The 25,212-nt window shown below is 43.0% G+C and overlaps 1 protein-coding gene across 3 annotated transcripts in view; it reads right to left on the reverse strand.

Moving 5' to 3' along the window:
• Positions 1–25,212, reverse strand: part of LOC119559861 — a 49,601-nt gene that overhangs the window by 4,103 nt on the left and 20,286 nt on the right. For 2 of the 3 annotated variants that reach the window (XM_037872968.1, XM_037872969.1), the window contains exons 3-6: positions 11,326–11,447; positions 555–753; positions 406–491; positions 27–279 (exon numbers count right to left, since the gene is read on the reverse strand). In XM_037872968.1, the coding sequence (XP_037728896.1) occupies positions 27–279; positions 406–491; positions 555–753; positions 11,326–11,447 (660 nt within the window). Of the gene's footprint in view, positions 1–26; positions 283–405; positions 492–554; positions 754–11,325; positions 11,448–25,212 lie in introns of all 3 variants that reach the window. The other variant, XM_037872967.1, reaches the window with a different exon arrangement.

Here is a 25,212-nt window from a genome sequence, read left to right on the forward strand (position 1 = left end):
TATACTGATGATAGGGTAAAACTTACCACACAGCAGTAGAAGGCCAGGCGTAAAAAGACGGGGGGTGTATCCATGGGACACAGCTCGACAAATGCCAGATAGTCCAGACCAAACGACGCAGTGCGGGGCATCAAATCCGGATCCGCTTCGATGCGCGCTATGATCTCGCACTGGATGATGCCGAATGAGAAGACATCGCTCGTCTGGTCGTACCACTGACCCTTCAGGCATTCCGGACTGACCCAATAAGGTGAGCCAACGGTCTCCAGGCGTGATTTTCTACTGCAAGCAAGCCCATTTTAGGATTAGTTTATTTATTCGTTAATTTAAAAAATATATATAAAATATCAGCCAGTTTTAGTAGGGTCCTAGCTGATATTTCAGTTTCAACCAGGATACACTTACGATTTCACTGGTATCTTTGCGGCTAGGCCAAAGTCACCCACTACGGCTTCATACTGATCGTTGGCCAGATTGCGAATAAGTACATTCTGAAACGAGATGGAGGATTAGGATGGGAGCTCATTGGCATTCTGGGAAGCTATCACACTCACCTTGCTCGTCAGATCCCTGTGGAAGATGCCCGCGTCGTGGACGTAGGACATGCCGCGCGCTATACCCAGCGCCAGTCTTATCTTCTGCGTGGCGCTGAGCACCACCTCCTTGTTGGCCAGCAGCTGCTCCAGGGAGCCGCCGTTGATGTACTCGGTCAGAGCGTGCAGTTGGCCCTCCTGCACGCAGACGCCCATGAAGCTGAAATAAAAACAAAGAAGGAACACGGCACGTCAGTTAAAGTTTGCCACTGCATTGCAACTAAACTATTCGGAGTGGCCCGAATAAGTTTCACTTTCAATCACACAACTTGACGGGCATTGCAACTCCCCAGAGCTCAGATTTCTTATCGCCGGTCGACATGCAATCGGCCACCCCCCACTGATTGTTAGCATTGTTGCAGCCTTGATTCCGATGCAAAGCGAAATTGTAATTCGAAGCCCCCGATGCGGCAGGAGCACGCAATAAAAAGAGAAAGTTTTCCCTTGACCGGACACCCAGCTCCTTGGTAATGATGGGGAGATGGCATGGCATCTCCTAGGATTTACAGAACAAAGGAACCACTTCCTAGGCACTCATCTCCGCTTCCTGTTCAGACAATGTCAATGACTCCTAAGCCTAAGGAGCTCAACAGCCACTGATACTGACTCATTCCCGGAGGGAGGACAAGCTGAGGTCACCACCAGCAGGCTTGGGAGCCGGAACTGTAAGCTTATTAAGAAAATGGCAACGCATGCGTCTGCCTTCTGCCAACTCCTTCCTCCAAACAGAATGTGCAGTCAGGTAAAAAAGGTTAAATGCCGCCAGACAGGGCTGACAGCGATGCTCCGAGGTGACAATGAACCTTCGTTCAAGTACAAAACCAAGACAGGTTGCATCATCACTTAGATACCCTGATAAAATATTATGGAGGCAAAGGATATACATATATAATATTTAAATAAAGATATCTATAAATTTCCATATATTTTAGAATATAATGCTGAGATAGACCGGCATATACCCAACCGATTGGAGCATGTGACTCAGGTCCCGTGCAGGTGTTCAATATAAGGTTAATTTCGATAAGGGTTCCGTTTCAAATTCGTCTTTTGTCAAAAGGTCTAATCGGACGTTCAGGCATTATCACCGCACATGCTCAATTTTGGCCAGTTCAGTTCTAGGTTAAAGCCGTGGCGCAAATCGTTTGCCAAATTGTTGGCAACTCTGGGGCGTGTGCCAGATAAGCTTTATCGTCCGTCATGCCGCCATGCAATTCTTCTATAAGCTATATATACTGTAGCTATATTGTTTAAGGCCACCAAGTGGCGTTTGAAAAGTTTGATTTACGTATGTGTGCCCGATTGGGCCATTAATTTTCACTTATAGTTCAAATTAATTTTATTAACCTAACCGCGGAGCATCAAGTCCTTAATAAATTTCGCAAACGTTGTGGAGGGCGGAAGTAATTGCTTTGAGCACGCAACCTGTCACCCCATCCACCCCAAAAACAGACACCTTTCTATTAGGCTGTCAATAAAGCTCAGGACAGGGTCTCTAGGGTGCGACTGGGCCCGTGACGTCAGGGCAATGGCAATCAAATGTTACGGCCAACCCCGACACCTCATAACACAACAGCTCGGAGGTCTCAACGCATTAACATATGCGTTGTAAAAGGGGTTGGCTTAGGCCACCAGTTGCATCCACTTGCCTTTTACCGGCGTTTAATGACTTGCGTGATATGCGGCATTGGGAATCACAGCAGCCCGATTGAATTATCAGCGCCCTTAGGGGAGCTTAATAGATATATGTCTGGTCACTGGCTTTCCGGCAATCAAACCTGAACCTCGAGTTAAGGATAGTACAGTAATACCTATACAACGTGAACTGGCATTTTAATTCCAAAAAAAATTGTAAGATAATCGTTTCCTTTGAAATAACAGGATATGGTAAAAAACACAGTATACTAGACAATACAAACTGTCCTTTTAAATAAAAAATACATTTTAAAGTTATGATTTCGTATTGAACATAATTCGAAAATATTGTAATAACAATGAAAAAATGAAAACCACTTTTAATAATTTAGGATTTTAAAAATATACTTGATTTAGAGAAATGAGGTTTTCATAAATGAATCTACATTTGCTTGAGGCTTACCTATGTTTTTTGATTCCTTAAAATTCTACCCATTGAGAGCTGACTTTATTTATGACAAAACGTTATTACGCTGCATAAAAAATAATGAAAATGTCTTGGGCAAGAGGGCATGACCCTTTTGAGATTCTTGATAGATGCCACGCCAGTGTGTGGCAGACACATGTCAGCCCTTCAGACAGCCCAAGGGCTCGGCTCAGCGCGGATCTGAAATGAAGTTATCACAAAGGCGAGACAGCAGCTCGTCGATCCCAGGTGTTGAAGGCGATGATGGCAGGGGACCAGGCCCAGGCCCAGGTTCAGTTCCAAGGCCCGAGGGTTTCTGTCTGCCACACATCCTCTCTGCCAAGAGACACACCTCCACCTCCACCTCTGCCTGAGCGCTGCCTCCTTCCACTTTATACCGACTCGTGACCGTGGGTGCAGCAGGCAGCACTTCCATTTGCATGACCATCGCCGGGATTTACGGTTCTAATTCAATTTATTTCCCTGCGTGATACACGATTAGCGCCCCGAGTGAGTGCCCCATCCCAGTGCCCCATGCCCATGCATCATGCCTCATGCCCCAATGCCCTTTTCCTGCCCATTAGCGGCTTACATTAAGAGGATTTGCCTGCAGTTAACACCTTTAATGTGCGCTTTAAGCCGTTCTCAACTCAACATGGCATTGAAGAAGAGATCTGTTGACAGAAAGGATTTCATATGGTTTGGGTCTCGTCAGCAGTTGATGGAAATGTACTGAAATCAAGGGGCTCCAGATAAGGAAACGCAAAACAAAGCCTTTTGTCGACATTATTTTATCGCCAAGAGCACTTGGTTAATTGGGCAGTTAATTTAAAACGCATTCGTTATTTTCGGAGCCGCAAAGTGATTAATAAATTATCAAAAGCGAAAACAACGCATTTAGCAGTGGGCGTGGCCAGACATGGGGAAGCAAGTTCGTCGACATCAAATTGGCTAAAAATGCAAATCGGTAGCTGGGAAAGGGAGAAGGCAGGGGGAGAAGATCCCGGCAAAGGTGTCTCTATATCCATCCTCCAGCAGGAAATGAATACACGTCGAGTGTCTAGTGCCTAGGCTTTTGCCCACTTCAAGATCTGCAGTTCAAGATGCCGAGATGCAGGAAGCGAGAACTACTCAAGCGGCTATAAACCTCTGAAACTGCCGAAGAAGCATTGTTCTGGCAACGTTTAGATTTTCAATTTGTTTTTTGTTTCTCGCCGGTTTTCCACCATTTTCCCCATTTTTGCCAGTTTTCTTTTTCCTTGCCCCTGCAGCCATGGAGATGGAATTGTGTTAAATTGAAATGTGCTGCTTTGCTGGGTGTTACAATATTTGTTACAAGCATTACACAGTTTTCCCGGGAAAACGGTGTTCGTTCGACAATCGACAGTCGGCAGCCGGCATTTCTCTTGCAAGTCGCAATGAAAACCATAAATTGACACGTTTGCACGTTTCTCCACCGAGACGACTGCGCCAATTGGTTTCCCAGACTTTTCGCAGACGCAGACGGAGAGTCCAACTAAAGCCGCTAAATGCCGCTGGCCAGCTTGGTTATTAGATAGGCTAATAAAATGCAAAATCCCGCTTGGAATTCTTTCACCCGTGTGTGTTGCAATCGCCGCCGAGGCATTTAATGTTGGCAAATCGAATTGGAGCATTAAAGCATTTTGTGCTTAATTGAAAATTATTACCACAACATCAACGGCAGCAGCAGCAGCCGCAACAGAAATTGAAGTTGCAACTGCAACAGCAACAGCAACAGCAACAGCAACAGCTACAGCAGCAACAGCACGATCGCGGGGTTAAAAGGTTGACACAAAGTAAACAAAATTCGCTTTTAGGCAAACAACAAATAACCCACAGACCAGAGGACCAGGCCCAGTAATACCAACTCCCAAAATGAGACGGTGGCACTGGAGCAGCAGCAGCAGCCGGGGGCGTGGCAATGGGCGTTATAAATGGTCCTAAACGCTGCCAACTGCAATTACCATTCGGCATTTGCGATTGGCGGGGAGTAAGCGCCGTAGTATTTCGAAATGAAATGATTGAATTTGGTTTTCAATTAGAAAAATATGCAAAACGTGATGCGAAAATTATGGAGATTGCAGCTGCAGCAGCCACATTTGTTGCCACTCCACTTCCTCTTCTTGTTTTCACTGCTGACCGCCTTTTCAAGCAGCCATCACCATCACAATCCCATTTACTTGCAACCCAAAAAGAAAGCTCATGTATGGCAAGAGAGGGTGTTGCATAAATCTGAATATCTAATGCTCGCTTTTTGTTGTGCAAAATTGATTGAAGTGTATTGAAATTGATTGAAAGTTGATGACATAATTTCGTACGAAAAAGAGAGACAATGGACAAACGCAAATTGGAAGTGAATGTTGGCAGCCGGGCCAAAAGATAGCCAATAGCCAATGGACTGGCCGTTGGGTGAGAGATGTTTTATGGGACATCGGCCTGCCCGACACGTTTATTTAGCATTTTATGGCTTTATTTTTTCAACATGCGGAAGCTGGCAATTACAAGTGCGATTTATGCAGACAAATATGCGACGATTTATAGCCTGGGAGGGGATAAGAGATAATCCATCTAAAAATTTCAGTGAGTAATTGCTGTCAAGAAACTTGTTACAACACGCTACACACTACAGCAAAACGAACTGGAATGCAAGGCAGCTCATTAAATTCCAATCTGTATCTGCATCTGTCCCCCAAAAAAAAGCACTGTGTATTGTGCGATACATATTACTCATCCTGCTGCTCTGCTTTTTTATATTTTTACATGTGTTGGCACTTACAGCGACACAAAAATGCACAATGTATGTAATAATAATAATACCGTCGGGGGTTCAATGACTTGCAATTGCGTTGTTGAGCGCCGTGGATGTTATTGTGGCTGAGACATAAAGCATTACCAAAATAAATGAAAACAAGAGAAGTGCAATACATAACCCAGTTTTGGGTCAATGAGTTTAGTTCAGTCTGACATTGCCAAAAAGGCCAAAATCGCGATCGATAATGGTTTGGCTCTATGTAATGCATAATTTCTGGTTTGCTGTAAACAAACTACTGGTCTAAATATAGCCCACACCTCTGTGATCCATAAATAGACGACGATAGACGAAGCAAGTGCTAACGAAAATCCGTGATGCAAATATTGACGTCAATGCAATTGACGATCGAATCGAATCGAATTGAATCCAGATCGAACAACCTGATCGCTGGGGCGTCTAAAAACAAGCTGCCTAATGAAATTGCGCGCGACAGTTTACCAGGCCACGTTGATCATCAATCAGAAATTAACCCAATTTAGCTCTCTTGAACTGGCTGCAATGGCAACGATCTCGATCTTCGATCCGTGCCACACGGACCAGCTGCAATTACAGGCTATCGAATCGACAATTGACAGTCCATACCATACCATACCATACCATCCACAATCGAGGAGCAAACATGAAAAGCTGCGCTGATAAAAGTGCGCTGCAAGTAGTAGTCAACCAGTCTGGCAGTCAGGTATCCATTAAGCAATAAAAAGAAATGTTTATATGCCCGCAATCATGACACGCTCTCTTTCGGTTTTCTGATGTTGGTGATGTTGGTGATGTTGCTACTACAGCAGCAGCAGCAGCAGCAGCAGCAGGTGTTGCTGTTGCAGCTTGTCAAAGTCTAGAGTCTCGAGTCTGGTAACTGTACAAACTACCAGGGGCTGGAAATTAAGGACTCAATTTGGCCAGACACTAAATCCCCCATTATACAAAGCTTAATTATAGATGCGGGGATTACCGATTGCGGATGGCGGATTTCGCATTGCGGATTTCGGAATTCACTCATGAATGGCCAATTTAACCCATCTTGCACAATAAAATTCTCATTAAATTGTCAACAATTTCTGCTCGTTCTCGGCAATCTTTTCATTAGCCCGACAACAATGTGCCACTGGGTGCCCATTCGTTTCAAGGCCAGGCATCTCGGTTTATTGGCAAGCATTTCATTCCATCTCATTTTATTTTATTTCATAAAAGGGGACAGAAATGAGCCGCCAACGCTCGGCGACACACAAATCAAGCCAAGACAAATAATGGCCGAGAGACAACAATGTGCAGTGTGCAGTGTGTGGCCCCTCGAAAAATGGAGGCTTGTGGCAGGCACATCGCATCTACTATAACGCCATATTCCCGCTCTAAAAACGACCTTCACATGACGGCGGGTCTCTTGACTCATCGACTGGCTATCGAGTCATTCAATTAAGTGCAATCTGACCTTAGTGGAATCTCTTGCAACGCCAACGCCGGCTTTATCAATAGCCACCGCTTGCTCAAGTCCCACGAATCGGGGTCAAAGCTGCAGCCACTCGTGCGGAAGTGTGAGTTCGCGGTGGTCCAAACTCTTAACACCTAAAGTCATTAACCCGCGCACATTTGCATGCCAACAATTTGTCAACATTTGCCCACAACTTATCACCTGCTTAGCATCGCAGTCGGGCGCAAAGATCAAGTGCCGCCACAGCAAAAAGCCAATGGAAAAGCAGCAGAAACAGCAGCTCTGCGGAAATTCCACCATTGTTTGCCACCGTAATGAGCCGACTGGGCCAAGAACTGTCACATGTCTTACTGCTCGGGCTTAACTCGCGTTAAATGAGCGTTTAAATGGCTCTGAGAGCCACAGGCAGCAGCACGTTTGCTTTTCCCCCTGGAGTTGATATTAAAAAAAGGGGCAAAACAAAAAGTGTAGAGAACCCGGCGCCACCATCGTCATAGCCGTGTTTACATTCGGAGAAAGGCACTCAATGGAAGTCAACTGGCAATGGGATTTGTGAGTCAAACAAGGCATATAGTGCACTGCCAAGAATGGTTTATAAAACCTAAGGGGTTAAGGTAACAATAGTCAATAATCTTGGTAGGAAAGTTCATACTTGGTTGGTGGTAATTTATCTAATATTGAAAGCCTTTTTATTCTCTGGAGGGATTTCTTCTTTTTGTTATAAAGAATAAGGTGCTATTACTTAAGAATACTAAATAATATTTTGTTAGAAATGTTTAAAGAAGAATCTATACCAGCAGTCAACAGGGGGTTCCATTCAGCGGGCGTAGGTAAAAGTTTACACATTCTCTGCCGCCACACAAACAGTTTACAATGGTCGGCATGCACACAGTGATGAGCTGACCCTCCTATTGTGCGTCGACCACTGGCGTAAACCAACGTTTACCATAGTAAACACAATGTTAAGATGGTATAATGGTAAAAACATAATGCTATTTTCAACAGCACCATAAAGAGTTTATTGGAATAAAAGTTTAAAAAAGGTTTGGCTATTGGGGAAGACAATTAATTCAATGTTCACTACTGTATGAAAGATGTAACACCATGTTTTTCAGCATTCTCGCAGTGCATAATGCTGCTGGTAAGTAGAGTGACTATCTGTCAAGTTGGCGGCTGCCTGGGAGCGGCGACAGCTACAAGCCATGTGGGTGGGTGGGTGTTTTTCAGTGGGTCCAAATGGGGGCGGGGCAGGGGACAAATGCAATGCAATTGCCTGACTCGCTGCCCCGTTCCCATTGTGCGACATTCCGCATTACGGCGGGCGCGTGATAAGCCCATAAAAAATACACGCCAACGGCAACTACTCAGCTACTCAGCCGAGTGTGTGAGAGTTTCAGTTTCAGTTTTGTGGCCAATAAGTCACCCATTCGGGCGTGGGTGTAGTGTAGTGTGTATTACTATGCCATACATGTGGATGGCTGGGCAGCATTCGGCATGCTGCCGGCTAGAAAGGTGGTTTCAATTACCCAAAGATTAGTTCTATTGACGCTCGACTGCATTGGCATTACACACCGGCCTGAGAGGCGGGTTTAGGCTGAGAGAAGGAGGTGGATGCAACGGTACAGCTAGTTCTGGACGCCAATCAATAGGCTTCATTAGCCGGATCGTGGAAGTCCGCCATGGGAGGCGGTGGCCCGCATGGACGCCCAGCGGTGTAGCTGTTAAAATTTGACAGTTAGCCGACAGCCGCGATCGTTAAGCATCATTAAACATGCCCGCCAACGAGAGCAGCGCCTAACTAACTACTAACTGCCAGTTAGTCAGTCCGTCAGTTAGACCGTCAGTTAGTCATTAAGTCGATCTGGGAGCGGAGTGTTTAGCGATCCACGTCACTGATAAAATCACAATCACAATCGCTGAGCGGGGATCTCAAATCGCGGAACTGAGCAGGGTTCAATCGGGTGGAACATTAGTGGCCCCCATATGGATACACTGGGGGAAATAAAGGGGCAATTAAAAGCACATGAAATGACATAATTAAGATGATTGAAATGCACCTCTTAAAATAAGATTGAATAGCTATGAAATGTTAGAAGGTGCAGCAACCACTAGAGGGGGTAAAAAAAAATCAATTGCTTTAACATTTATGGTTAGCATGTTTTTTGTGGGCAATAAAACGTATTTTACGCTGTTAAATGAAGTGTACTGCCAGACACTTTAAAGCAGTAATTACTTGACTTGAACCCCTTCTCAGGTGATTTATTACGATATCATTTACATAATATAATGAAGACATTTGTGGTATATTATGGTGATATTTAACCCCTAATTAAGAACCCAATTCATATTCTTGATTGAAACTACTTGTTTTTCCAGTGTCGAAATTACGTATAAATAGCCCTGCTGCTGGGGAGCCATAAAACAAAGATCTTAATGCGTGTGGCTGCATTTTAATTTCACTAGCCAGCCAGCCGATGGCGCCGTAGCTGCATTCCAGACTTTTTCAGAATTTTCATTTAATGCCTACGAATAAAGAAAAGTTGGCAGCTGCAGCATAGTTGTTCTTGGCTGGCTGGCTGGATGGCTGGCTGTTCCGCTGACCCAAATCCATCTCTCAACGAGCCGGGCACACAGCGAAATAAGTTGGCCAGGCCAGTGCATTTAATCAACAGAATCCGTTGCATTTAATACTCTGACTGCGATTCGCCGCACGTTTCACTCAGCTGTTTTTGTGGGCCTGATGACAGATGTCATAAAAATCAGGTGGTCTCCGCTTCCACCTGGAAAGCCTTGGGTATTAGGAGATCTCTTCCATAACGGATTCTTTCGGATTAGAGGAGGTTAAAGTTTGAATGGCTGCTGGCGCACACAATCTTGTGGGAAGAATGGCAGCTAATACAGCAGACATGTCTCTTCCCATTTTCGGGGTGTTAACATTGTAAATGAAAGGGCGGGCCAGAAAAAATACGAAACAAAAAAAGGTCTAAGCCAGAAATTGCATATTCATGGAGGCAAACAGGAAAAAGATGGGCGGTGCAAAATGGATTGGTCTGTCTGTCTGGCAGTTTACGGAAAAAGTGGCTAAGATAGAAAACAACAACGGCAACAGCAACAGCAACAGCAGCCGTAGAGCCGCAAAAAGTCCCTGAGAATTGCATACAATTGAAGTCGCTGCCATCAGACACTCATTGTTGCGTGCAGTCACGTGAGGATAAAACAATCCAAACAGAAAACAATAAATACAAAAAATAGTATAAATAAATCCGAAAAAAGCCAGCGAAGTGAGTAAGCTACGCAGCTTGGCAATTAAATCTAGTCAAGTCAGACAGACAACAATGTCATGAGCCTTTGCCATATTGTTTCAGACTTTGCCACTCAGCCAATTACATCAGCAGTTTTTTTTGTGTGTGACCCGTGAGAGGGTCCCCTCTTAGCCCCCTGCCCCCTTTTCCCCCTATAAAAACCAACACACACACCTGGTCACTGCCAAGGTAATTACAGACAGTCGGTGCAACAACAGCCAGTTCCTGAACTTGACCTTTCCTCTCGGGCATCGGTAATGTTTTGTGCGATTTTGGTCTTGAACCCGTTGCTCTGAACTCCAAACTGGAATGGAACTCTTTTTTTGGAAATGCCAAAAGCAATTGGCCAGCCGAAAAATATAAACAAACCGCCAAAAACCATAACAAACTCATTTCGGTAAACAATAAATATTTGCTAAGCATTGCTTTGAAAGCACTCAAATAATTTCAATAAAAATTCATATCCATAATGATGTCAGTTTAGTCAGTGGCCCCCGATGTCAGAACTTACAACAGGCTGAAAAGTGAATCATACCCCATACCATTCGTTTATATTCTGCTTTCAGTTTTTAGCATAGGTCAGTGTTTTTGATGATGCCAGCCAGCGTAGCTTTTACCCCTAACAACCACCGAAATCGAGTGTAGAATATGCGAAACTGAATTAAATCCGACAGAGAACATGAACATTATTTGCGTAGAATTCAAAATAAAGACCCCGCGCGATGAACCCATTAAATTGTTTACGTAATCCATTTAAATGAATGGTCAATTCGCGTCGAGGTGCGAACTGAATGCGTAAACACAATCGGACCACATGATCATCAAAAGCTAAGGGAATGAGTACATTTATGTGTTTATATAGTATACTATAGTCGACAACAACAATCATTCATTCGCAGCAGTCAAGTTTGCAATTAAAATCAGAAAATGAGTCATGGCATTGACCCATAAGATCCAGCTCCACTACTTATGTTCTTGTTTACTCGCGATTAGAATAAATATGATGATGTGCTATATTTAGCTGGAATTCTTTTGCCGATAAGCTGGTCTGTGTGATATTCTTGACTTACCTCAATATATTCGCATGCGAGAGCTTATTCAGGAGCTGCACTTCCCTCAGCATATTGGGTCGATTGGCCCGCAACTGATTCATCTTGAGCACCATCACCTGGCCGGTTGTACGATGTGTGACCTGGAAAAATCAGAAAAACATTGCCAAAATCAGAAACATGAATTCATATAAAGCAAGTAGTAAGTGGCAGATCCATAAATCGTTCTGCCGCCGCTGACAACTCAAGTGCAAAATGTGAGGACACGGCTAAACTAAACCAGGTATGAACATATGTATTTTTGCAATGTTCCAGGGTCAAGTTCGCTTGGAAAGTTGCCTGCGAGTGCAAAGCAAATATCGAGAGCTGGAGGATAATTGCATCGAAACAAGTGAGACAACAAGCAAAGTGGTTTTCACGGATTTGTGCAGACCAAATGAAAAATCAATAAACCCGTCTGTCTGTCTGCGCTTGGTCCAATGCAATTTGATGGTCGGCGGTTAGCGAGCCAGAGATGTCTGCAATCACAATTAAAATTGTAAATTGAATTTGCCTTTGAAGGTGGGTTGGGTTGGGCACCGTATGCCAGCATAGGGTTAAATGTCATTTGGCCCCGCTTGGCCGGAAGGCATCCGCGTAGGTGCTATTTCTGTACATCTTTTACACTGGTGGAAAATGGGATATATCTTATATATAATGAAATACAAGCTGTAGTTTGATTCAATATGATAAGAAACTATACTTTGTTTAACTACGAACAATTATTTAAGGTAATCAGTTTAAGATTTCCATCTAAAATTCATTAAATAAAAGTCTATTTATGACATGTTCCCATTTATAATTCTATATATTTGAATTTTAAGTACAGCCACTTCTTTATTTAAAAACTGTCTAAGCTGTCACCTTTTAAACCCTGAGCTAATAATAAAGAACATTTATAAGTTAATGCTGTGTCTCCCTGTTTAGAGATAATACTTTTGATTTAAGAGTGACTTTTTCTCAGTTTAGAGCTCGTCGTCTGAGCCGGGATTGCCACTTGGCGCCAGACAACATTATTCACAATTCACTTAAATAAATAGCCCCGAGTCTTTGCCAAGGCACACACGTCCGTATTATGTAGACAATGGCAACTAGTGTTCAGTTCAACTCTTCTCGGGTTTTATTCTATTTTTATGCCGCCAGCGAGCAAGGCAAATAAGTAGTGAAAACAAACAGCAGGCACAGGAAAAGGCACTTCTATTCCTTGAGCGCGAATTTCTCGGCTCTTCGCTAATGGCAGCAAATTAAGTTTCCTTGTGTTTCCCGATCCTCAGAAGTTGGGTCTATAGGTGAGTAAGCTGATACATGCTGGTTGGGTAGAATGGATAGGATGGATGGGGGTCTGGGGACTTGGGAACCTCGGGACACGTGTGCGTGGGTGACACACACGTCGCCGACAACTACCACGATAAAAAACTGCAGTACCAACCAGAGTCGTAACCAAGTCATTGTCATTCTTTATTGTCCTGTTGCGCTTTTAGCTCATTTCGGCTTTGTGCTGGCCTCCATTCCATAGCTTCTAGCCGCCTTTGCGTCGGTGTTAACAAATTTATGAAGTTTCTGTTGCCATTTGCTATTTGCTTACGCCCAGCGGGCAAAGTCCAATTCACGGCGGTCTGCAGTCATGAGTTGTTTGGCTTGTTGTCTGGCAAAAAGCAGCAGCATTTGGCAATCAGCAAAGAGAGGGGGTAGCAGGAGGTGATCGAGGTGTTCCCAAGATTCTTAACTCGGCTCAGAATTCGATTTCCGCTTCGTGTCACTTCATTTTCGGCCATTTGCTTATCTGCCACTCAAAGAACTTTCAATATACCTTATACCTATATGTTTTCCGCAAAAAAGTCGCCTCATAATGCTGACACACCCAGCCGGATGGAACCTCAAAATATATTCGGGTAAGGCAGTTCTTATTTAAATTGCTGCCGTTCATCATATTGATTTAACAGGCTAGCTTCTGTAAGTAATACAATTTTTAGCTCTTTTCCAAACTATAAATACCATTAAACTTCAAAATAATATTTCTATTTTTTAAGATTTTCTTTTTAATTTGTTTTTTGTTCTACCGTCTTCCTAATATTTCTTATTTTCCATAAATAAAATTCTAATTCAAATCATATATTTTTTAAGATTTTCTTTTTATTTATTTTTTGCATCCTCCTAATATTTCTAATGGCTTGCCTAATTTTGACTAACTGAATGGATTTATTTAAAAAGTTACGGCATTAGCTATAAAAATAAAGTTAAGCTGTTACCTATACCAGTAAGTCAATTAAGTCTTACGGCCTTTATTCCTATTGATTAATTTGTTCTCTTATCTGCTGATACTTTCGATCTATCCAATTTTTCTAAGCAAAATAGTCACATAGTACTCCTTAGAGAAGTTCCACTGTAAGTCATTCTTTAATTACCGAATTATTTGTGCGTTGTGCGTGACCAATAAAGCTCGAAAGCTTTATGTCTGTTTGCCAAATTGATTTGCATTAAATGAGTCCCTACCTTACAGCCCGTCGTCACAGCCTGTCATCCCGACCGACCGACCATCAAAAGAGACGGGACACGGGCACTCCCCATTGAGTGTTTGCTGGGACAATTAAACCATTAAATGCATTTTAGAATGCTTTAGAAGCGCTTAATGAGCGCTGCAGATGAAAAGAGGCAGTTTCCACAAAATGCACGCTGGGTACGTGTATTTAACCAAAAATGTTCGAACCGTTCGTGCTGCAGACAAAGCGAATGCAGTGGACCAAAAAGTGGCACGTCCGAGTTCCTAAGTCCGAAGACTAGGGGCCTGGCCGGCAACTGTGCTAAAAGAGAACTCACTCAGTCCACTCAGCACACACATGTGTGGATTGATCTTTTGCTCGGCGGCCAGCTTCAAAGACCGTCGGTTTCTTATTGAAAAGCGTTTAGGCCAGCAATGACGTGAGAAAAGAATTACCGACGCGGCTCAAACACACAGCCCATACATCATACATGACCAGCATCGATGGGCTTCCAAAATAATCAATTACCGGCGAAATCCGAAAACGAAGGTGTTCGAGTGAAAGAAGCCTCCATTGATCCGATCTGGGTCGTCGTGTGTGGGAAAGTTATTGGGTTCTAAAAGCTTTTTGAGCAGCTTAGAAAAATTCCGGGATTTCCTCCGAAATTCATTTGCACCTCCTCAGCTGCTGCATCGTTTAATTTTCCCCCAAATGGGTGATAAACAGAATCATACATTATTTATGAAGGAACATATACCACACACACCTCTTCTTTGTTCTGTTTGCTTATTTTAAAGCATGGAAATGCTTTTAAAATTTTCGTTTGCTCTTCAAATAATGTCCAACTTAAAGTTCCGCCAATGGATAACTCAAATGGCAGACGGAGGAGAGAGTGAAGTCATCGTCATCCGTTCTGCGCATTCAAATGAAACACATCAAATCATTATTACTTAACCAGTTTAATGGCCAGCTGAGATGGTCCTCATCTCCTCATCCTCATCCTCATCGCATTGCATCGATGGTTATGTCAACAGGCGGCAGCATCTCGGCATGCAAACAAATTTCTTGCCTTTTGCCGTGAATACTCGTATTTTCACTTTCAGTTGAGGCAAAAATGAAAATAACAGCGTCCACAATAAAATGGTGGCGGTTGCGGAAACAAAACAACAACGAAAGTTGCCGCACCACCTCGCCAAAAAACATCCTTTTTGACCAAAAGGCCAGGCTTTTTGGCCGAAACCAGTCGCCTCGGCGGCTGCTCACACTGACATTTCAGCCGGCGGAAAAGAAAGAGAAAAAAAACAAAAATAATAATACCATTAAACAAAAAATTGGTAATCGGCATAAGCAGTGAAAAACCCGCTCATTTCCAGCCTGAGTTGCATACATTCATATATTTTTGCTGGCCGAAAAACGCGTTTTTGGCCAACGGACTCGACATGGGGCACACAACACACGTGTGACATTCGATCTGCGCTGGTGCCAGGTTAACTTCGACTCGATTGCACCGGCTACAACATACGAGTATACTAGTTGGTAGTGAAAATATTCCAGCTATTTTCACGTTTCGTTTTGCTGGTTAACAAATACTTAATGCGATTTACAGTTGGGTTTTTTCATTCACCAGAGATACTCTGCGTCTGAGAGATACTCAGCCTGCCCGGCTGGTCAATCATCTTTCACATGGCGGCGTGTTGTGGCAACACGAGTTAGCGGTACAATGTCACCAGCGGAACGGAGGAAGGGATCGGATCCCGAGCCAAAACGTGTTCTGGCACACTCCACCGAGTTTTTCACGCCGCTGTGCCAACCCGAACCCGAACCAAAACCCAACCAAACCCAAGAAATACGCACTCCCCAACAGACACAGCAAATGTCGGCTAAAACCATGTAAGACAAATATTAGGCGAGAGGTGTTACTGCCACCAACTTCTGGTCATATTCCCATTCCCAAGTTGTTGGCAGAAAAAGAACCAGCTGAGAGTGCTAAGAGCTGATGGCTGGAAGCCGGCTTTGAATGGAATTTAACCCAGTTTGCTTTCTTCTTTCTCGCCAGCTAGCTAAAAACTTGCCGTCTTCATTTCTACCAAGACAACTGGCTTTTCAGTTTGGTTTCGGGCATCAGGGGCAGCCGCTCTTTATTGCTATGGTCAGTTATAACGAGGCAGTGGAGAGACAACAGGTGACTGTGTTTGGTTATTTGCATGGAGCACAAAACGGGTTAAATGGGGATAATATTGCACGCTCCATTGTCACGAGAGCTAGGGGGTAAATTAGGATTTAGGTTAGAGGTGGGTCACCTCTTGAAGGAATGTGCTCTTTCTAATTTTCCGATCTAATGTTAAGTTTAACCCAAAAATAACCTCTCAATTTAATGCTTAAGCTAACCCCAAAATAGAAGTGTACTAAAATTAACCTTGACGTTTGGCACTGACGTATAACCCAATATTTTTAGACTTCATGATACGCTGAAATTATATTGACCTTATCGGCATAGACCTATTCGCCACTATATCATCAACCCATTCAAGTATTAGGATTATAATTCAATGGGTAATCTAATCAGTTGTCGCAGAGTTTCGGGCCAATCTTATCGGCCTATGGAAAGTTCAGCTGCCCAAGGGCAGACTTATGATTGGCCATAAAGATGCATCCGTTGGTGGGTATGTGTATAGAGATGGGGTGGTTTCGGGGTTTCGGTGGAATTAATTAGCCAAAAGGAGAGTGAGCGTGTGCATCAATCACCATAAACATTTATTAAGCCGGCAATAGCGGAACACAATTGCAGATAAAACTCCGGCCAGCCCCCAAATACCAGATATATATCTCTATATTATGCCGGGACCACAAAACAGAGTCGTAAACAACGGCAGCGGCTGTAACTAAAAGAAAACTATAAGCTCAAGTGCCGTTTTAAGCGATTTCGAATTTGGTTTTCATGTGAAGCGAGCGGAATTCGCTGTTGCACCTTGTACATTCACACCATCACTTTTCCAGGTGCTTTAATGGGCGGCAGTGGGCGTGGGACGGTACCGCATGTGTGGGCGACCAGGAAGTGTCCATTTGAGCAGTGGAAATCAAAGAATATATTTTGTTTGAAGGCTTCAAGCGAAGATGTTGCAAGCAGGCTGCAATTATCAAGAGAGATTTCGGGGGCAAGATACAGTTTCAGATTTATGCAACCTTTTATTGAACTTGTTGGGTAATGCGCCTCGGACTTAAGATGGTTATTATGGTTGGTGGCCCCACATGTGTTTGTGCTTTTAATTGTTAACGGAAGCTTTGGCGTAGTTATGCAAATGCGGTTCGCTTTTGTTTTTTATTTGGTTTGGTTTTTTGTTTTGGCGGTTGCCGTTTTTTTTATTTTCAGCTCCTGCTTGTTGTTTCACCTTTTCCTTTGTGGCACATGTTTAACAAAATTTTATTTCGTGTTAAGCAAATAATTTAACAAGTAAAATGTTGTTGCTAGTTGATGTTGCCGGGGCAGGAAGCAATGGCAACAGCTGCAACTGCAACGGCAACAGCAACAGCAGCTCACGCATATTGCACAACTTTTAGTGGGAGGATGAGGTGGGTGGGTGCTGGCAACATTTTTTTTTTGTAACAACAGCAATTATTAGCTGTTAGTTGTAGGCAACATGGAAATTCGATATCAAATTGAAAAGCCGAGGGAAAAGTAAGTGCTTTCGCGGAGGCGGGGACAATTAACGCATACTAAAATCCAACCGCCATGCATCACGAACACGCGGAAATTGCAAGTACATCCCATGTATTTATCAGCTAAAGCTCAAGCCAAAGTAATAATAATAACAAACATTGCATAATCAATTAAATCTGACAAGGAGGCCTCACTGCTATCAGCCTTCGAGATCACCTTCAGCAGTTCATTGCACGTTCGCCGGATTGGATGGGTTGGCCTATCTGCCCATCGCACTCGTATAACTAAGTATAGTTTAATGGCCCGTGTTATGTCATCGTCATCTTATTCCATTTCGAGTCCATTCCAAAGGCCCCCGTAATGCTGTTCTCACGATCTGGGAGACTCTAGGACTCGCTTTAATGACATCGGACGACAGCTAAGTTTACGATTACACGACCGGCGTCGTATCGGCCATAAAAAGCATTCAAAATCGAACACGTTCTACATATTGAATTATAACAATGTCACAATAGGAACAATCCGGCCGTCATGTGGGATGACTCGGCAGTCCGGCTTCTTAACAGTTTTTTGTTCGGATTTCAGTCCCAGTTTGAGGTGGATCATGCATACGCTTAGGGTTCGTGAGCCGGCCCTACTACTCCTCTGAAATTAATAAACTAGACTACGTGCCTCCTATGGATATTGAATACTGCATGTTTGTTTGTTTGTTTAGGTGAGGCGCACGACGACCAGACATTCTTGGATTGGATCGAACCTGATTTGTTTATGGGCTTGCCCAGCTGCATAGCATATTTCCCTCTGAACCACAAAACCTCTTAACGGAGAACGTCGACGACCCCCTGCCAAGACTGAAAGTTATAGTACACCTACTATTACCTATCCGCCGATTCGAAGGTCAAAATTATTTATATTCTTGGGGTATCAATCATTTGCGGTTGCGGAATGTGCTGAAATGGGCAATCCGCACACTTTTCAATATGTATACCTAGGTAATGACTTAATAATTTACCGAACAATATATTAGACTGATTTATAGTGGCCGCTGCTGTGCTATCTGTGTCCCGCTTCACCTCTATTTGAGTACTTAACTTTACGATACTCTGCTGTATACCGTATAGCGTACAATAATAAAATTAAAAGCCGCTTAACTTGTTTACTTTTGCATCAATGGCATGGCAAAAGACATAATAAATGGGTTAAGCAAACACACTCTTACAAACGCACCTAAAAACCAGCAGCGTCATTAACCGGCGACGTTGTTTCGGGCTCGTTGAGTGCCTCAGATAGTTGAGGGATCTTAGATTGTAGATACTCGCACTCACGGAACGATTGCATAGGAATTACGGTTTTCAGCTATTTCGTTTTCTCTAATATTCGGCGGGAAGAAAACATCCCAAGGTAGTTCCGCAAAACTCCGTCGGTTAAATTTTAACGGGATAACCTTAGAAAGTGTTAGAAGTACTCACATGACTGAGCTTTTAATGTCTGACTCATGTGGATAGATATAATCATAAATTATAATAAAACCAAGTGCATTTTTATATTCATTAAGTCATGATGCAATCGAGGGAATTCACGGTTGTTTATTTTTAACCCTAGACCACATTCAGCTATCATATTATACTCCTGTCAAATCTACTAGCAAATATTTTACTTTGTATTCTGTAAACCCTGTAAGCTTTGTGATTAACCAGAATTACAAACAGCTATCAAAACAGTGCGTCATTTATAAGGATCGCGTCAGTGTCAGAAATAATTTAATCTCTAAGACATGGCTAAAGCAATTAAATGGATAAATGTAGCACAAAATCAATTAAAGACGTCTTGCTGTACATGAGCAGCAGCAAAAGACACCACCATACACACATATATCGACAACAAGTCGCGTCAAACAAACTGTGCTAAATACCAGAAATGAAATGAAAATAAAAAACCGCACAAGACAGTAGCAAACTGTTAATTGGATGTGGCGACTGTCAATCGATAGGTGGAAGTGAAAACCAATACGAGAACAGAACAGAACATTATACCTCCCCGTCTTCCAGTGCGTTTTTCAAGTACGTCAGCAGGGATTAGGGGTGTGCTGCGAAGCAATTTGACCTTAGAGCCAAATCGATCGAACTGCCAATTGATCGGGTGAAAAACATTCACTTTTATCGGGCAGAGCATGTTTCCGTTTTATCGAATTCATTCTGACGGCGCCTGCCCATCCCTTCTTAGCCATTAAGCTCTTTGATCACATATGCGCGGCGAGTAAGTCATACAATTTAATTGCTTTTATCGCACGCCTTAAATCGCAAACATCAGTCGATGTGGGCTCTGTCAATTAAATTAGAAAACCTTTATGGCTCAGAGAGTTCCACACACAAACGCACACACTCCAATAACAACTAAAGAGCCGAGAATGGCGGATGAGCCGATGCATTTGGCCAGTTGTGACACGTCGCCGTGATTAAAATCAACATAAAGTCCAGACACACGCCTTCCGCCGGCCTGCCCCCTCAGTGTTTTCATTAAATGACAACAACAAGCACTTCCGTTTCCATTGCTTTTCTCCGGCTATTTCACTAAGTGTGGCGCATTTTCCATAAGCAGTCGTGCGTTTCCCTATACCATCCTCCCATCCCCTCCACTTGGCCCAAAGCCCAAACAAGCTAGCGCGATCCAATCAAGACGACTCGGGTTCGGATCGGTCCCCGTTGCATGGTGACCATAAAAGGGTCACTGGCATGCTGCTGGCGATTAGCACAAGATGCCATTCGAAAGGGTTTTCGCCTCCCTATTTGGCTAGCGAAAACATAAACAAGATGGGAAAGTTGCAGTCCGGGATGGGATTTGGAAATACCCTATAGCATGGTATTATAGTTCATTAACTAAGTATGCAGTCATATTACTCAGAGAAAATTCTACAAAGAAGAAAGTTAAAACTATTGAGTTTTGACAGTGATAATCTTTTAAACAGAACCTTTATATTAAACATCTTTCAAAAAATATTGAGTTCTGAAACTGCGACTGTAAATAGATATTAGACATTCAAAAGATCATATAAAATATACATATTTCATTCTGATATGAAGACTAACTATTTGAAATTGGCCTATGTGAAGTTTTCTTTCCAGCTGGTAGAGTATGAAACACTTAATGTACTCTTTGGTTCAAGGGTATTTCGGCTAGAGAGCCCACCAATCTCTAGAGAGATCTTTTGGCACAAAGAGCTGCATTCGAGCTCCACGCAATTTCCATACCCACTACGAACCTAACTTTGTCGGCTTGTTAAGTGCGATCGGGTACGAAATGTAATTGGTTTGGCGCGTTAATAATCAATTGGCGTTTACATTTTAAATGTGGCATGCCGCGGCCGAGGAAAGGCGGCAGCGTTTGTTCTCCCAGCGAGACACCGAAGAATTTCCAGCCAGGCCAAACGGAGCCAGCACTCCAAACTCTCCAGCTCTCCTCCATTGAGATCGTGGCGACGTCTCGGCTTGCCGTCTGCCCTTGATGAAGTGCCACATGCTGCCCCGGCACAGTAGCCGGTCCGTATGATGGAAGACCCAACCCCCCTGCCCTCGTCACTCCCCTACTCTTTGTCCAGTCGGAGTTTGTGCAACTCATGTCAAGTGGGCCGGACTGGACGGCGGCTACACGTGTCGCCCAACGTCATCGCCATCGCCAGCACCCAACTAGTTCTAATCGAAGCCGGATTTTGATACACGGCAAAAAAACTACTGTTTTTCCTTAAATTTCCCATGTTTTCTTTAATGCGTAGGAACCTGTTGTTGAGTTAAGTCGAAAGATCATGGCAAATATTCATTATATGTATGCATATATCGTCTTCCAAGATAGCAAATATATAAACTGATAAAAATGTGTTATCAAAGATAACAAGAGGTATTTTAAAATCAAACAAAAACACCTCTTAATGTGGTAAAATGTCGTGACGATCGCAAATTCAACAATACAAAATATTACATTATTAATACATTCTTAAAATATTTAAGAAGAATTTATCCCAAAATAGACAAACTAGTTCAAAACTATGCAAACTATGCGACCTAAAAGCGAAACTCTGTTGAAATTTGATATCTCCCATTGGATCGATCTATAAGTCTTTTGTTCTGAGTGCAGAAACCAGTTGGACTGGATCGATTGGTGGCGTTTCAAGCTCAAGTCTATCAATCAGCGGCTTGTTTAGGAGGTGAGTGAGCCATGGGCTGTGGGGCCGGGCTGAAATAGCTTTTTAATTGTCGCAAATATTTATAGGAAATTTCTCACGCACAGCCCAACCGAGTCGTGCGATTTACCTGGTTTCAGTTACCTGCCTCGTAAAATTGTCGTGCAATTAAATCCAAGGATTTGACAATAAGGAACCAAAAGCTCACCTGAAAGCAGAGAGAAAAAAGCATTTATTAATTTAGTGCTAGAGCGGTGGCAATGAACCTAACAATCTACTTTTGATAATTAAAATGTGCGCATAAATTATTGTGCACTTCATACACAATCGGTTAAAAAAAAATAAACATCAACTGCTAACGCTCCATATAAAGAAAGCGGAGGAGAAGAAAGAAACATAAAAACACACAATAAACAATTTAATTACGCATCGTTTGCGCATCGAGTGCGGTACACAAAAGTGAAATGCAGTTATAAACACTCAAAAATGAATGATCGTATTTTGCTAAAGCAAATAAACAAAGACATGGCCCACAGCAGTTGGCTGCACACTGGAAATTGGCCAAGGGGGGCCCGGAGGAAAAGCCACGCTTCAGTTTCATTACAATTTCATGTTTCAAATGTGAGAAAATGTTTGCAAAAATCCCTCACTTCCAGTAGAGAGTTTAATTCATAAACACGAGGGCAATAAATTACTTTGTATTGGAAAAACCTACGCAGATGCCTGTGCCTTGTGTCGCGTGTAAGTCGACTTCAAAAAGAAAGTCTGCATTATAATTGCTTTGTTTCATTTTCCACACTATTGTTAGAGGCGAAAAAAAAATGTGTAAAAATATTTCTGCTCTTTTGGCAAATTGTGGCAAATACATTTTGAAAATAAGTGCAAGATAAATCAGAAAACTTACAGAAAACTTCAACAATGACAATACAGCAGCGGCAGAAACATCTGCATAGCATCTTGTCGTGTTCGCCCGTCGTTCAACTTTTACAACGCGATCTTCTGTTTTTATTACTCCATTCCAGTGGAGGGATATGAATGGATAGTTGGGTGTCTGGATGGAGGGGAAAAGCCTGCGACATGTCAACTATTTCAAGGCTAAATCAGCGAGGCAACCAGTCGTGTGTCAACAATGCTTCACCCTCGCCAAAGGCGAGGTTATTGAACCTCAGGCTGCAGCACCACAGCCTGGATTTATGGAACAAGTTGGAATGCATTTGCTTGTCATTTCGTTAATTGAAAGTTGGTGACAACAAACAGCAGAGGAGGAAGCCGGGCCTTTTCCAGTGGGTAATTTCATTTGGATATCCTTCATTCAGTTACAGGCACTCTAAATATGTACACATGTACGCCCAGATGGAATGCAAACAAATGGACAAAGACTAACTAAAAGCAAACTCGCAATCAATTAGAACAAATAGAGGTCTTTTTTCCCAGGCCCATTTGGCAACTCGTTAAAATACTCACAGACGCCGCACCCTGCCACAAAAAATGTTGCTCATTATTTTCGGTCTTTTTGGTTTTTCTGCCGTGTTTTCCCAATGCGTTCGAAAAAACAGAAATAAAATAATAATAATAAAGTTGCACAACACCCATATCCGTACGTGTACGAATTTGAATGAAGGCAAAGCGATGACGCCGTCGCCAAGTATCTGAGTATCTCGTATCTGCTTCTCTTTAAATTTATTTAATTTTGTACCTCTTTTTTGGGGCATTTGCTGGGAGCAGCTGTCAAGCCGTCAGATGCGTTTTTCTTGCCTCACAGCTAAACAAAAAAAGCAAGCCTGCATTTGAGCCAGGGCTTAGAAATGCAACCAAAAAATAATAACATTTCGTGGTTGCTGGCGCCGTGACAAATTTAAATGAGCGCTACTTTTGGGTGCAGCCCCCGAGTCTCAACAAAAAAAGGCGACAGCGAATATAGTAATAATAATGCGGTCATATATTACTAATGTGTTTGGATCGCCGGCGTCTGCCCGAAGCTCCGAAATGAATCAATGCAAACTATGAAATGCATATCGCAACGACAGCCCAACAGCTACAGCAACAACAGCAGTGACAACACAGTTGACATGCGCTGCCCGCGGCGCACAGTGGTCAAAACTCATAAATTCTAGGGCAGAATAAATGTATTATGCTGTAAAGTAGGTGCACTGGTAAATTTACCGCTCATGTAACCAATGATTCTTGATATTTCATCTTGATATTGAGAAATGGTATTTCTAGTATTTTCTCCCTTTGTGAATCACCCCGAATCGAAATGCGAATCTAAATAACGTTGACTAGATTGCGGTATCCCTTAATTTTATTTTTGTATGCTTTTTCTATAACAATTTAGCAATCATCTAGTAATCATCAAACAACATACATATAATGTTATAACCATAATAAGATTTTTGTTTTAGCGAATTTACGTATCAAAACGAAGTAGGTTAACTTTTATTTCCAATGAGTAAAAAATATTTGCATAATCAAAGACGGTTGCAATGGTATTATCTATCCAACCGACCCACTGTGATGCATCGCTGGCGATGAATCAGTTTTACAGCGGATGGAGGCAGGGCAATAATCGTCGTGGGGCAATATGCTCAAGGCCTTGTGTCAGAATTTTTATGAATGAACGCGAGAAGGCACACAATTTACACGTATTGAATGCAAAGCTTAAACGCTCCGCCAATCGGCGTTCGGCAAACTGAGGCAGATAGCTGGGATCTCAGAAAAATATAGCTAAACTATTGCCAGCATCCTCAATCCTCAATGATTTCGGTATTCGCCAGAGTTCGCTGAAAAGCCATTGCCATTGCAGAGATAGCAGGGTGCATTGAACCCCAACGTCGGATGGATCAACCAGTTGAGCAGTCAAACAAACGTTTAAACGCTCAACAGTCAATTCCATGCGACTCCATTCAATTCAATTCGAGTATCTGCTAAAAGCAGATATTACCAACTGGCTTTAGCCAGCCCGTTTGCTTGTTGCCTATTTGGTAGGATATCGTGTTGGCAGCGGTTCGTTTTTGGGCGGCCCCACCCTCCTCCCTATCCTCCTCCTCCTCCAAAGCGAGTGAGCAGCCGGTCACGTTTCAACTATCAACTGGAAATGGTTTTTTGATTGGCCATCCTCCCCAGAGCAATGCCTATATAGTTCTCGAAATGCGGAAGTTATGAGCTGGCTAGCTGGCTGGGTGCCTGGTCCCTAGCCAAGATTAACCTGCGATCCGCTCTCCCTTTGGTTAATGGCGTATATTTTCTAATCAATTTCGAACAAACACACACTGAAAAGTGCCTGGCAGCGTTAAATCGATAAATTGTGTAGTATTCCCCATTAGACAACAGGCTGTGCAATCTTTAGTGTCGTTTGTCACCATATTTGCCACTGCAGTTGACACTGATGGGGACCAACAACCGAGAACCACACAGAAACCCACCCAGACAGCCCAGCTTCTGCGGTCAGCTCGGTCCGGGTCTATGTCTGCACTGGGAAAAAGGTGAAGTAAGGTTTAAGGCTTAAAATAAATCGTTAATATATTCATAGATTTAAATCCAAAGGTGTCACATTTAAC

Source organism: Drosophila subpulchrella, unplaced genomic scaffold (assembly GCF_014743375.2).
Source record: "Drosophila subpulchrella strain 33 F10 #4 breed RU33 unplaced genomic scaffold, RU_Dsub_v1.1 Primary Assembly Seq354, whole genome shotgun sequence".
Taxonomy (NCBI): Eukaryota; Metazoa; Arthropoda; class Insecta; order Diptera; family Drosophilidae; genus Drosophila; species Drosophila subpulchrella.